General features: G+C 37.1%; 1 protein-coding gene across 1 annotated transcript in view; it reads left to right on the top strand.

Moving 5' to 3' along the window:
- The window catches only part of AKAP6 (A kinase (PRKA) anchor protein 6), a 516,985-nt gene that overhangs the window by 454,588 nt on the left and 46,601 nt on the right, over positions 1 to 15,796 (top strand). The window contains exon 11 of the mRNA XM_006835360.1: positions 4,527 to 4,742. Coding sequence (XP_006835423.1) covers positions 4,527 to 4,742 — 216 coding nt within the window. The remainder of the gene's footprint in view (positions 1 to 4,526; positions 4,743 to 15,796) is intronic.

The raw sequence follows: 15,796 nt of genomic DNA, 5'->3' as shown, positions 1-15,796 counted from the left end.
ACCAGCCACTTCGCGGGAGAAAGATGAGGCTTTCTACTCCCGTAAAGATTTACACCCTTGGAAACCCTGTACAGGGTCGCTATGGGTCGGAACTGACTTGACGGCACTTAACAACAACAACAACAATGAGGCAAATGTCCATTTTCATTCTTTTGCAAGTATAAATCCAGTTATCCCATCACCGAATTTTGAAAAGTATTCTTTTTCCATTTAATTGTGCTGAGAATTTTTTACTTGCATTTATTTTATTTATTTATGCTGTAGTTAAGTGCTGTTGAGTTGGTTCCAACTCATAGCGACCCTGTATAAGGTTTCCAAGAAGCAGCTGGTGAGTTTGAACCACCAACCTAGTAGTTCAAACCAACGTTATGGTCCAGTGCTTTTTATCCCACAATGCCACTCAATATTAACCGTTAGTACCCTATACTTGTTGTTATGTGCTGTGGAGTTGGTTCTGATGCATAGTGACCTTGTACAGGGTTTCCAAGGCTGTAAATCTTTACAGGAGCAGAAAGCCTCATTTTTCTCCCCTGGAACAGGTGGTAGTTTTGAACTGCTGACCCTGAGATTAGCAGCCCAATTTGTAACCACTATGCTACCAGAGCTCCTTCTTATTCATACTATAAACCTATACTTATTCATATTATAAACCTTTTTAGAGCATAAGTTAGACTTAATTTTATAAATATTTTCTTTTCTAAATTTCCATATTCTCAGAACCATTACTTGTGTAGTCTTCCTTTATCTAGTAGACTCTCTACTCTTTAAGGGAAGGAGCAATTTTTTTAACTTGCTCCTTTTTGAAGTCTCCATGCTTGAAATGGAGTTATGGTGTGGCTCTGTGGATTAATGCACTGGACTGCAGGGTCGGTTTGAACTGTATGTGGGCAGTTCAAGCTTACCAGCCGCTCCTGGGAAACCCTATACAGAGTTGCTATGAGTCAGAACCAACTCGACAGCATTTAACAACAACAACAAGGCTTGAAATAGTGCCTGCATATGGAAGGTGTAATACGTATCTGAGGAGGTCAGGGAGGCAGGAATAAGATCGTCGTATTTCTGTAACTTGTTTAGACGGCTTAGCCTGACTTTCTGTCTTTAAAATACTTTCCTCTTAAAAATTAAACCAAAAAAAAAAAATTTAATAATAATTTGTTCTTTTGTTGTTGTTAGGTGCTCTCTAGTCAGCTCTGTCTGACTCAGGAACCCTATGCACAACAGAACAAAACACTGCCTGGGGCTTTGCCATTCTCACAGTTGCTGTTATGTCTGAGCCCATTTAGACCGACTCTCCACTTTGCCAAGCATGATGTCCTTATCCAGGAATTGGTTCCTCTTGACAATATGTCCAAAGTACAAGAAACAAAGTCTTGTCATTCTCGCTTCCAAGGAGCATTCTGGCTGCACTCCTTCCAAGATAGATTTGTTTGTTCTTCTAGCTGTCCATGGAGTCCTGGTATGGTGCCATAGGATAAGCTCTCAACCTCAAGGTCAGTGGTTCAAACTCACCAGTGGTTCCTTGGAAAACCTATAGTGCATCACTATGAGTCAAAACTGACTCAAGGGCACTTAGCAACAAACAACAGCTAGCAGTCTGTAGAATTCTCTGCCAACACCATTATTTAAATTCATCAATTCTTCTTCAGTCTTGCTTATTCATTGTCTAACTTTCACATGCATATGAGGTGGCTCAGAATGCCATTAGAAAATGGCTTGGATCAAGCATACTTTACTCCTCATCTTTGCTCTATAATGCTTTAAAGAGGTCTTGTGCAGATTTGCATAATGCAATATGTTGTTTGACAATGACCTTTATGAAAATTTCACCTAGCAATTTCAACTGTCCCATAGCAGAACTTTGAAGCTCTTTGGAAATGTTACCTAGTGTGACCTGTACTGATTCCACAAGCAAATTTTTTATTGTCATCCACTGTGCAAATTTTTTTTGGGTTAAGAAAGAAACACTAGGGCTTTTTTGGGGGGGGGCTTTAGAAATACAGAAAACTTGATCTTGTGTAGCTATGTTTAGCATTTCTCTTGTTGTTGTTAAGTGCCGTCGAGTCGGTTCCGACCCATAGCGACCCTGCACAGGGTTTCCGAGGCTGTAAATCTTTACAGGAGCAGAAAGCCTCATCTTTCTCCCTCAGAACTGCTGGTAGTTTCGAACTGCTGACCTTGAGGCTGGCAGCCCGACTCGTAATCACTACGTTAGGATTCATTTAAACCAATTTCAGTTGACCATAAAATTATTTCGAAGTGTTAAATATTGGACTGAGAATTGGAAGGTATTAAGTGGTCTTGATAGTTTGACTTGCCCAAGAGAGAGAACTGAAGAGCGTGTGTATGTGTGTGTGTGTGTAGAGGTGATTTTAAAGATTGAAGCATTGTCAAAGAAACAAGTTTGTCTTTGTATGTCAGGATTTCTTCTCATTCAGCACTGAACTAATGAATAGCATCAGTAAAGAAATTTGTCAGACCTGGTGGTTATATCAGGAAAATAACTAAGGGTAAGTTCAGGAAACATAACTGAAAATGCTGCACTGGTATAAATTGAATAATAAAATCCCTAGTCATATTTTGCCATAAATAGAGGTTTGGGAATTTGTCACTCACCTTATTTAAAATTCAGAAATATTAAATGTACAGCGTTCTCTCATTACAGAAATAATAGAATTCCAGCTCTTACTGAGTTAGGGTCATTTAAATGGCTGTAGCATGCATTATATTAATAAGTAGAACATCTGTATGAAATGTCCACCTGCTTGCACATTCCAATGAACCACACTTAATCATTTTAAGACTTCTTCTAATGAAGCCTTATCTGGATTAACATTTTAAGCACAAATACTTTTAGGCATTAAAACTCTCGCACTAAATGAAATTGCATTGTCTTGTTTACCCTTGTTGATTAATAAGCAATCTGTTAACTGTTAGAACAGTCCAATTGTAGCAGTAGAAAGAGATTAGTAATTCAGTGATGTTTGTGGATATAATCATCATTTCTCCTGAAGGCTTTGAATTAGAATATCACTTACACAATATCCGTAGGCAAAGAAAGGATATAATATTTTTAGACATGTGTACCCACTATTTTGCTCGAATCATTCAGCTTAGGGTCACTGCAGCAATACAAATATTTCTGGGGGCAAAATGTTATTTTGATGTATGAATATCCTTCTTAAATAGTGTGATTGTCTATTAAAAGAAATACAGCAACTAACGAATAGTGGAGAAGTAACCCAGTATCTTAATTTCTGTTTTCAGAACATTATTGCTCTGTTAATCAAGCTTCGGAGAGAAATACTGCTTATCTTTTTCTTTTTTTAATTTCAGATAATAGATTGTATATATCAATATTCTTGCAATCCATGTAACTTAGTCTCAGTTAGTGAAACATGAAACCTTATGGCTCCAAAGAATGTAGAAATAAATTTGAAAAAACTCCATTTTGTTTTGGTGAATATTTCTATGTTTTGTATTTCCTTGAATCAAAGTCTGTTTGCTTATTATTCATATGACCTAAATGATTTATTTCATTAGATTACAAATTGTTTATTACCTAGGTGTCAAAGTTGTTGTTTGTGGTTGTTAAGTGCCATCAAGTTGGTTCTGACTCTTAGTAACCCTGAGTTGGGTTTCCAAGGAGCAACTGGTGGGTTTGGGCCACTACCTTGTGGTTAGGAGTCCAGTGCTTTTCCAACACTGCCACACTAGGTATTAAGGTGGTGGCTATTAAGTGTTGTCGAATCAGTTCCAACTCATAGTGACCCTGTATAGGTTTTCCAAGAAGCGGCTGATGAATTTGAACCACCAACCTTATGCTTCACAGTCTAGTACTACTTATCTTACAGCACCACACCAGGACTTATGTCCCAGGGTGGAAGAATGGGATGCAGTTATGTTCTTTAGCCTTAGCTGGGCAGCTACAGTGTGTTGTTCTGTGCTGTGAAGTCAGTTCTAACTCATAGCAACCCTGAACAGGATTTCCGAGGAGCAGGTCTTGGGTTTGAACTGCCGATCTTGTGGTTCACAGTCCAGTGCTGATCCTACAGTGCCACCACCGCCCCCCACACCCCCCATCCAAAGGAGAGCCCAGGGCCTTTTTTCTCTTTCTGTTTTTCCTAGCTGATCATTGCAGTGCAGAATTAGGTTGAAGAAGTGTGCTTCATCTTTTAGGGATGGTGCTGTGGGTTAATGCGTCAGACTGCATGAAGCCATTTGAACTGATAGATTGGCAGTTCAAGCTTACCAGCTGCTCCTCAGAAATCCTATACAAGATTGCTATGGGTCGGAACCAACTCAACAGCCTTTAACAACAATAACAGCTCTTTAAATCCTGGTATGGCACTACAGGTTAATGTGCTAAACTGCAAGGTCGGTTTGAATCACAAGGTCCAGAGTTCAATTTTACCAGCTGTTCTTTGGAAACTCTATACATGGTTATTATGAGTCGGAACTGACTCAGTGGCACTTAACAACAACAGCCCTTTAAGTGCTCACGGGTTGATTCCGTCTCTGTGTTGCAGACTCTCTGTTGTGAAATCAAGCACCGACGTCGAGGAGTGGCCTCCATTCTGCGATTATGCCAGCATCTTCTGGATGACCGGGAGACCTGCAATCTGAACGCAGACCACCAGCCCATGCAGCTGATCATTGTAAATCTGGAGAGAAGGTGGGAAGCCATTGTCATGCAGGCTGTCCAATGGCAAAGTCGGCTACAAAAGAAGTTGGGAAAGGAGTCTGTGAGTGATTTTGTTTGTTTTCTCTTTAAACATAATAATCTTTCACATCCCATAAAGAAAAAAATATATATTTCAGGGTATGGTTTCACTCACTAAAAGGGTAGGAATCTACAACAACTACTTGAAACTTTGTCATAACACCGAGATATATTTGCCTTACTAATAAGATGCATTTTTGAGTATCTTGTTGTCTTTTGAAAACACATGGAGATTTGGCTTAACCTTTCCGAATTACACCATCAACTCTTGCAATCATTCCTTTACCCACTATATTCATTAATCATACAATACCCCATGAATATTTTGCTGGAAGGTAACTTAAGAGTCTCAAACCCTATGGAGGAATGTGCATAGACTATAGATAAAGTAATGAAATAAAGCATGCAGAGTACTTTTCCATTACCTGCTAAAACTTCATCCATTTGTATATCAATACGCCATTGTTCCTGCCTAGAGTTCATTGTGATAGTATTGTGTTACTGAGGACTTGCAAGTTTCCTCTTAAGCAATATTGAGTTCTAACTGTTGCTAGATGAAGGAAAAACATGTGACTAGAAAGTTGCCTTGTTATAGTATAGAGTACACACTTGTCCAGCGAATACCTTCCTCTCAAAATGGGGAAGAATGTATCAATGAAAGGGTTACCTTCCCAAACTGACCTTCAGTTCCATGTCTGTTAAGTTGAAAGTACACTTCCATAGCTTACTTGCTTAAATGAAATAAATAATATAAGTAGTACAATTTTTTTTTCTAAATATATATTTATGTTGTCAGTTCTGTGTTTTCAAGATAAAAAAAAAACCAATCTAAAGTATCTTGCTACTGAAAAATTGGTTCCACCTAGGAATCCTAGTTTGAACAAATTCCTGATGTTTGCCTTCTGTGTGTTTGGCATTGGGGACTGGGAACAGAAAGGACACTTAATCAGTAAGTTTTCTTGCTTTTTTTTTTTTTTTTTTGCATCTGTAGCTATGTTGAGTCTAGGGGGTGATTTTAGATTTTATCCTCATCAGTTTTGTTTAGTTGTTTTGAGGTGAAGTTGCTAAATTTGTTAAGACTTCCAAGTTATTACCAGTAATCAGACTTTGATATAATTGGATGACTTTTCTTGAAATGACCTATTATGGATCTATTAAGTTGAAATGTTGCCCCCATCCATTTTTGTTTTTCGTCTTCTTTTTTTATTTGGAAGGTTATTTTTTCCTATAGTGTGAAATCTCTAAATGTGGTAGTGGCCATAATAAGGCTTAAACAAAAATCACCTGCAGCTGGAGAAGTTCTGACATTTAGGAAGCAATCAAACTGCTTTGAAGGAGACAAAACTGAGTTCCTATTGGGATTTATTTGAAATCAGATGACCAGGAATGCTGAACTAGATCTTTTCAGACTCCATGCAAACATTTTTATTCTACTTCTTCAGTAGAATAAAAGCTTTAGCTTTGAGACCCGTCTTAGATGCTCAAACTACTACATAGTTTTGCTGCCGTTGTTGTTAGGTGTCAAGTAGGTACCGACTCATAGAGACCCTAGGTACAACAGAATGAAAAGTAGCAGTTATAAATTGCAGTTACAGAGAAGTCTCTGTATTTCTTTGGATTGGTTGCTGAGTGTGTAGGGTGTTTGGAATAATTAAAGTAGCAAATAAAGTCCTCTGGGTCAAACAGGGTTAAAACATTAGTCAGGAGAGAGATTGAAGTATAAGGAGCAACATGAATGAATATAAGCAACTTGGCAAGCACAGAACTTATCAGTTAGAGACACTTGGATGTGTCTGCTTTGGATCTCTGAGTTGGGTAAAGAATCCAACTTACTTTGTTGGACTGACTAGTATTTCACCAATGTGGGAGGCTACCTTCCAGAGAACCCAAAACCTCTCACCTCTGAAGGAGCTGTTTGTTTTTGATATGTCCCCACCCAAATCCCATCCCCTGCTTCTATGCAGGGACTTAGTTTTATTCACTGCAGTATCCTCAGGGCCGGGACAATACATAACACATAGTAAGTGTTCAGTAAAATTTGTTAAATGAATGAATACATGCTTTCATTTAATAAATTTATTTGAATCTGACATTTATTTGGAGTTACTAAATCTATATTAATTCTAAAGCCCCACATGTCTTCTGACAATACCCATGTTATCTTATAACCCATTTGTCAAAATGGCCCTCTGATGTAATTATTATAGAGATTCAGGGTTTTGTTATTTTTATCAACTTAAATATCACTTTCTGTAATGCATGCAAATTAAAATTTATGAGATAATTTGTAGTAACAACAATAATCCATAATAATAATCTATAAACCCACGGAAAACAGTGTTTCTTAATCCTTTGTGGTGAGAAGTTAACTCCTTGATGAAACCTGAGACCTGCTTCTAAATACTTGACAGACTTCTACTTCCAACCTAGATAGAATGAGTTTTAAGATTACCCTCCCACCTGGAACAACGAAAAAACTGATTAAAATTTAAGAAACCGCAGTTTCAGAGACATTGAACATGAGGCAATGAAGGAGATGAGAAAGAGGTGAAGTCACAAGTATGATTACCCACTTTTCTGCCTGGAGTTAATTTCCAGGTCACAGTACACAAGGATAAATCCATTCAGAAGCTGGCAGGCTCCCTGAGTTGAAGAGACAGGGTGGGAGTCTGAGAAGGCCACGTGGCTTAATTTCCTACAAGACAGAATACCAGAGAGAAGAGAACTACACAGACAGCAAGAGAGCTTGGGGGATGTGCAGAATGACATCTCCAACCACCCAAAAAGATGAGAGGAAATCATACTTGGAGCTCACACGAGGATGGAACGACTTTGTTTTCCCACCAGTTGAAGTGACAAAGACCTTATAATTCATTCAGTATAGGATAGAATATTAAGAAGCATTGGGCCTCAGTTGTTGTTGTTGTTGTTGTTGTTGTTGTTGTTAAAGTCATTGAGTCGATTCTGGCTCCTATATAGGGTTTGTGAGGAGCAGCTCAACCTTGTGATCAGCAGTCGAGTGCTTATCTTAAAATGCCACATTACCTAAGTGGTGGTGCAAAATTAGACCCAGACTACATGCTGCTCTTATTCCCCCCAACAAAGCTTAAAAACAGTCCTCAAAAGATCAAATTGCTTCTAAGTAATTTAACTACATGGTTGTTGTTGTTAAATACCGTCAAGTCAATTCCAACTCATAGAGCAGCTATGAGCTTGAACTGCCGACCTTGTGGTTCAAAAAGACTTTGCAATCCAGTACATTAACTCACCATGGTTCAAAGTGACTTTGCAGTCCAGCACATTAGCCCACAGCACCACACCAGGACAAAATTCCAGAATATTTATAGGATGACAGAGCACCCAATAAGATATTTACAGTGTCTGGCATCTAATGAAAAGTTACCAGACGAGCAAAGAAGTAAGAAAACGTTGTTGTGTGTTAGTGTTTAGTTACCATTGGATTGATTCCATTTCATGGTGACCCCATGTGTGCAGAATAGAAAGGACTGCTCCATAGGGTTTTAATGACTCTGTACTTCCAGGCCTGTCTTTCATAGTGCCTTGGGTAGGTTTGATCTGCAAACTTTTCAGTTAAAAGTTAAGCAGTTAACCTTTAAAGCACCCAAATAAAGAGTAGAAACAGATCCAAGATGATACAGACTGTAGAATTATTATATAAAGACATTAAAATAGTTACTATACCAGCATCCCGTATGCTCAATATAGAACAAATATAAAGCATGTTAAGGGGCATTGAACATATTTATGTTGTGGGTAAGTGCTGTGGGCTCAGTTCTGATTCATAGCCACCCTATATAGGGTTTCCTAAGAGAAGCTGGTGGGTTTGCACTTCCAAACTTGAGGTTAACATTCCAGTGCTTATCCATGTGTACAAACAACTAAATAAATATATGTCAGAAACCCTGTACAGGGTCGCTATGGGTCGGAACCGACTCGACGGCACTTAACAACAACAACAACAATGTTGAGAATATCAAACTTCATAGATTAAAGACACCTGATAGCGTAGTGGGTTACGTCGTGGGCTGACAACTGCAAGTACAGCAGGACATATCTAACAGCTACTCCTCAGGAGCAAGGTATGTTTTTTTTGCTCCCATACAGATTTAAGGTCCTAGAAACCACAGATAGGGTGGCTGTGAGGCGGGACCAACTTGATGGCACAAAACCGTCACCAACAAAGATAAAAGGTATTGTAACTGTTATGAAAAATACGTTGAATGGTATTAAAGTTCATTAGACGTTGCAGAAGAAATAGTTCACAAACCTGAAGACATAGCAATAGAAAGTGTCCAAAATGAAACATTAAGAGAAAGCAGACCAAAGAAAAATTCCCCCAAATCCAAAAAACAAACAAACACAAACTCAACCACAAAATTAACACATAAACAAAGTATTAGTGTGTTGTGAGATACCTTCAAACAATTTATTATACACGTATTTGGAATCCCTGAAAGGGAGGAAACAGGGGCAAAAGATTTTTCAAATAATGGTCAGAAGTTTTCCAAATTCAGTAAGAACTATAAACCCAAAGATACTTCAACAAATGTCAAGCACAATAAATATGAAGAAACTATACTGTGTCTTATCATAATCAAATCGATGAAAGCTAATGATAAGAGAATATCTTCATAGAATTCAGAAAAATAAAAGAACTAAGGGATCTTCAAAAAGTTTATGAAAAAATTCCATTTAACCTATATTCAGAAGAGAGGTCATGAAATAAGGGATAGCATTGCTGATGTCAGGTGCATCTTGGGTGAAAGCAGTGGGTACCAGAAAGATGTTTACTTGTCTTTTATTGAATATGCAAAGGAACCCATTTGTGTGTATCATAACAAATTATAGATAATATTTCCAAGAATGTGAATTCCAGAACACTTAGTTAGTTGTGCTCTTGTGGAACCTGAACATAGACCAAGAGACAGTCTCATGAACAGAACAAGGGAATACCGAATGGTTCAAAATCAGGAAAGAATCACATCAGGGCTGTATGCTTTCACCATATTTATCCAGTCTGCATGTTGAGTAAATCATCTGAGAAGCTGGACTATATGAAGAAGAACATGCCATCAGGATTGAAGGAAGACTCTTTAACAACCTGTAATATACAGGTGGTAATAACATTTCTTGCTGAAACTAAGAGGACTTGAAGCACTTACTGATGAAGATCAAAGACTACAGCCTTCAGTATGGATGACACCTCTATAAAGAAAGCAAATATCTTTACAACTGGACCAATAAGCAACATCATGAGAAATGCAGAAAATATTGAAGCTCTCAAGGATTTCATTTTACTTGATTTCACAGTCAGTACCTATGGAAGCAACAGTCAATAAATTAATTCACTGGGCAAATCTTCTGCAACAGTTCCTGTTAAAGTATTAAAAAGAAAAGATGTCACTTTGAGGAGTAGGTGTACCTGACCCAATACATGGTATTTTCAATCACCTCATCTGCAGACAAAACCTGGAGAACGAATAAAGAAGATTTGAAAAGTATTGATGCCTTTGAATTATGCTGTTGGCAAAGAATATTGAGTATACCATGGACTACCAGAACCATGAGCAAATTTGTCTTTGAAGAAGCCAAAATGCTCCTTCAGGAGAGAGGGTGGCAAGATTGTCTCAAGTTCTTTGGACCAGTTATCAAGAGGGACCAGTTCATGGAGAAGGACATCATGCTTCGTCAAGTAGAGTCAATGTCAAAGAGGATGACCTTCAAAGAGATGGATTGACAATGGCGGCAACAATGGACTCAGCCATAACAATTGTGAGGATAGCACAGGATCAGATAGTGTTTTGTTCTGTTATACTTGGGGTTGATGTGAGCCAGAATCCACTGGACAACATCTAAAAACAACATACTTGACTGTGAGTCTGAATGGACTCAATGGCTCAGAACAACATGTCTGACTCCAAGGCCTTGGGTTCTTAGTACACAGAGGGTTTATTTGTACTATTACTTGTATGTCTTTCCTATTTGGGTTGGCTGTTATATTCTATATTGATTATTATTTTTCTTATTAATTCTTTTTATTGGAAGCTTATTGAAATTCATATTTTAATTAAACTGAAAGAATCATATATAAATAAATGCCAGCACAATTGTTTCTGTTACCGTACTATTTTCTATTAGTTGTTTAGCCCTAAGACTTTTTACATGACCTGCACAGGGATTAAGCACTTGGATGCTAACTGCAAGGTCAGAAGTTCAAGCCTACCAGCGGCTCTTGTTCCTCAGAAGAAAGATTTGGCAATCTGATTCCATAAAGATTTACAACCTTGGAAACCCTGTGGGGCAGTTCTACATTGTTCTTTAGGGCACTTTGAGTTGAAATAGACTAGATAGCAGGGGGATTTTGATTAGTTAAAGATCTGAAGCCTCTAATTGGATTTAGTTAGAGAACAGCAATTGAAAATTAATCCAGTGGTTCCCTTTACTCTCACCAATTGACTCCTGTGTAAAGAAAGAGTTGGATTTTTCAGAAGAAATACTTAAGGAGATTAAATATTGGGATGGTTTATAAAAATTTTAAACCAAATAATGAGAAATCACTTAATGAAAAAGAAACTTGAGGGGAGAAATGTTTCTTGTGAATAACTGAAATTGAAAAATTAAAGTTTGAATAATTACAAAAAATTTGGGTGTTTAATTTGTAACATTTATTTTTATGAATGAAATACTTATGATCCTGTCCTCATATCGTTATTCAATCTTTTTTTTTAACTCGAAGTAAAAAAAAATGCAGAATGAGTTGTATATAAAATTCTATTAACTTTGTTATTTCGACTTTCTTGAATTTGTTATTGCAAAGACAAAAATGTAGGGGAAAATGAATTGGAAAGTACTTTCATAGTTTTACAAATGTTAAGGCTCTTTGAGTATTGATTTGGAAATGAAGTCTCTGTTCTACCAATCTATAAAAGATTTTCTTACAGTACAACTCTTTCATAACTTTTCCAATTCAGATTCTTCTGTCTTCTGCAGCATATGAACAAATGCGGTTTTTTTTAGAGATGTCAAACTAAATCAAGACATCGAATAATGACTGAAGATTGTTTTCAGTTTTCAGAAATCCACAGATATGATACCCTTTTCAAAGAAAAGCTTGTGAAGATACCCTGTCATACTCAGAAAATGCAACTGGTTTTATTTGTTGATATGTCCCCAGAAAAAAGTCATAATGTATGCCTTAATTCTTGAGGAGAAATGTCCCAGGGGTCATTTAAACTGACTTTGAAAATCTCTAGTACTGGATGGATGGCTCTAGGGAATTGTCCTACACATATCAGGAGTGTCCCCATTGGGAAAAATTTTGGGGTGCTCTTACCTTCATGCTTACACTGAGGACACATCTATGCACATGCAAAGTACTGTGACACAGTAAAATACTTCTATATAGTACTCAGTACAGTTTTGCTTAGGGAACCCTGGTGGCACAGTGACTTGAGTGCTGGACTTGTAACTGAATGCTTGGTGGTTCAAACCCACAAGCTGCTCTGAGAGGGAAAGATGGGACAGTTTGTTTCCGTAAAGATTTACATAATCAGAAACCCTATGGAACATTTCTATTGTGTCCTGTTAGGGTCACCGTGAATCAGAGCCATCTTGATGACAATAGGATGGCTCTGCTTAGCCTTTGGACACCCAACCGTTTACATGAAGAGCAAGAACTTTAGTCTTTCCTATTTTATACCTACTCAATTTGTTCACCTAGTTTGTGATATAGCTCATTGTGTTTTCTTAGTTAAGGAAGACAAGTTATCAGTAGCAAATAATTTTTGCTCCAACAAATGTTTTAAACAGAAATAATCTGGATTATTTTAAAATACCTTTATTTCAGGGCTTTTCTTTCTAAATCCTTAGTTATATTAGGAATTTAGGTTATTATTCTTCAAAAACTACTTTTTCCCCCCTTTGTCTTGTTACTCCAAAGCTTTAGCACTGAAACAGAACTTTGTGTCCAGAAAATCCCTGCACATTTACTGGCCTTTAAGGTATGCAACACAACTAACCACATAATTGAAAATAATAAGGCCACGATAAATGGGATGGCCCCAGGGTAAAACACCCAAGGGATTCAATTGGTGTCACTTTGCATCAATGTCCATGCATCATGGTAATTGAGGTAACATAACCAATTACCACATTTTAATTAGAGTTCTAAGAACTTGAGAAAATTTGCAATGATGAGACAGCTTACTTTAAAAAAAAAAAAAAAAGAAAAGAAAGAAAGAAAAGGAGAAAAACCCTATATATCACTTGACCCAAGCGGGGTTTTTTTCGATCGCTGATTATATAAAATATTTTGTGAGTCTTCCTTATTTCCTTTTCTGTAAATCTAATTTATTATTTGGTGGAGCCTTTGAGAAACCAAGTATTTTAGAATGCTGTTTTTGTGGCTAAGGTCATAGCATCCTAATCCTCATATAACTGATGATTTTAGGAGATTTGGACCAAAGAAGTTCTGTGGAATGTGATCTTGGCTTACAATTTCATTTCCCATATAAGTTTTTCTTACTGTCTTTCTAAGTTATAAGTCCATGTCTGAAGACAATGATATTATTAAGTTATACACTTCTCTACTTCTGCTTGTTTCACAAAAATAGATCTATATTCCACCCCTCCCCCTGAAAATTAAAAGCAGAAAAGAATTTCTGCATTTAGAAAATAATTTTGACTTGTGGCAATTATTTTTATAAGGCTAGAGTTTAAGTGAAAAACCTCCTGTAAAATTTTAGTGCTGCTACATAATCAAGTAATTATGTAATTACTTGTACTTAATTACTTACAAGAGAGATGGTTGTTAAAAAAAAAAAAAAACTTTATACATGTCAAAAACAGCTCTCTAGAGTATTTCTATCCAAGCTTAAAATACTAAAAACCTCATTTAAAAGTGATCGCCAATAAATTTCTTTTTCTTTCCAATATCCCTTGCCATTTTTATTTAAAAATATTAAAGTGAATTATATAGATATCTACATAACTCCCTCCTATTTCCACTTATGGAGTCTTGGTGTGGTGCTGTAGCACCCCACGGTCAGTTTGAAATGCAAGATGGGTGGTTGAAATCCACCAACCGTTCTTATGGTCACTAGGAATTGGAACTGACTCAATGGTTCAAAACCACATCACTAATAACAACTTGTCCAATTATAATAGTGGGAAAAAAATATTTTAAATACATGTCAAGGATTTGAAATGAAATATACATGTCCTTAATATGATGATTTCCAGTAGACAGATGGATATTCAAGGGAAATGAAAGATTCCTTCTTTGAGTATTTCAGTGGAATATATATAGTGACTTAGAGTTTGGATGAGACTCTACCAATTAATATTTTAGCATTTGTGGTAGATTATTTAACACCTGTATGCCTCAATTTCCTCATCTGTAAGATAGGGGTAACAATACTACCTACCTAGTGTCCTGCATGGAGCTGTAAGATAAGCATTGGATCACAAGGTCAGTTTGAACCACAAGGTTGGTGCTTCAGATTCACCAGCCACTCCTCAGAAAGCCTATATAAGATTGCTATGAGTCAGAATGAACTCAACGACATTTAACAACAATATACCCTATGGGGGCCTAGTGTGGCGCTGTAGGATAAGCACTGGACTGCTAAGTACAAGGTTGACTCTTCAAACCCACCATCCACTCTTTGGAATCCCTATACAAGGTCGCTATGAGTCAGAACTGACTTAACAACAACAATGGCAACAATCCACCTTAAGTTGAATTAATATGTGAGAAATACTTTGAACAACTGCTGCCACCTAGACAGTAAGTGCTAACTGCTATTATTATTTATGTTACTGCAGGGGAAAAGTCTTATTTGTCTTTATTGCCTAGAAATTAGTACATCTTGGCATAGTAGATTGCTGATATATTATTTTGTTTAATAAATAAATGAAGAAATGACAGAGAACTATGTAGATGAGGGAATCTTGTCTTTGAAATGACTGAGTCATGTTTCAGGTAACTACCCATCTTTATTCTCCTTTCCAATCAGAATAAGCCAAAGATAAACCAGTTGAATTTCTCTTCAAGTTTTTTTCTTTGGCCATTGGAATCCTGGTGTGGCAAGGTTGGTTTAAAACACAAAGTTGATAGTTCCAACTCACTATATCCATTACTCAGCAACCTTATACAGTGTCATTATGAGCCAGAACTGATTCAATGGCACTCAACAGTAAAAATAACGTATAGTATCTAGAATGTGTTTTTCAATCTCCATATATATGAGGATTTTCCAGCTATCTTTCCATTATTTATATCTAGTTTAATTCAATTGTAGTTCACTACAAAATAGTGAACATATTTTATATGATTTCTATTCTTTTTGAGTTTATGGCTTATAATGTGCTCTGTTTTGGTGAATGTTCCATGTAGAAGAGCATGCATTCTGCAGTTGTTGAATGGGATATTCTAGAAATGACAATTAGGTCAAGTTTACTCATACTACTATTTGGATCAACTCTATTTTTACTGATTTCCTGCCTACTTGAGCTATCAATTACGATAAGAGGATGCTGAAATATCAATGTGTCATAATAAGTTTTCTGTTTCTCCTTGTTGTTTTATCAGTTTTTGTTTTACATATTTTGACACTCTCTTGTTTGCTGTTGTTAGGTGCCATCGAGTCTGTACCGACTCATAGTGACCTTATGCACAGCAGAAAGAAACATTGCCCGATCCTGGGCCAACCTCACTATTGTTGCCACGCTTGAGCCCTTTGATGCTGCCACTTGGCCAACCCATCTCATTGGGGGTCTTCCTCTTTTTCTCTGACCCTCCACCTTACCAAACATCATGATATCCTTCTCCAGAGATGGGTCCCTCCTGACAATATGCCCAAAGTATGAGAGACAAAATTTGGCCATCCTGGCCTCCAAGGAGCACTCTGGATACACTTCTTCCAACACAGATCTGTCGGTTCTTTTGGCAGCCCATGGAACTTTCAGTATTCTCCTCCAACACCATAACTCAAAAGCGTCAATTCTTCTGAGGTCTTCTTTATTCATGGTCCAGCTTTTGCATGCATATGAAGT

The sequence above is a fragment of the Chrysochloris asiatica genome, unplaced genomic scaffold (genome assembly GCF_000296735.1).
Source record: "Chrysochloris asiatica unplaced genomic scaffold, ChrAsi1.0 scaffold00017, whole genome shotgun sequence".
Classification (NCBI taxonomy): Eukaryota; Metazoa; Chordata; class Mammalia; order Afrosoricida; family Chrysochloridae; genus Chrysochloris; species Chrysochloris asiatica.
This window is presented reverse-complemented; position numbering and strand designations above follow the sequence as displayed.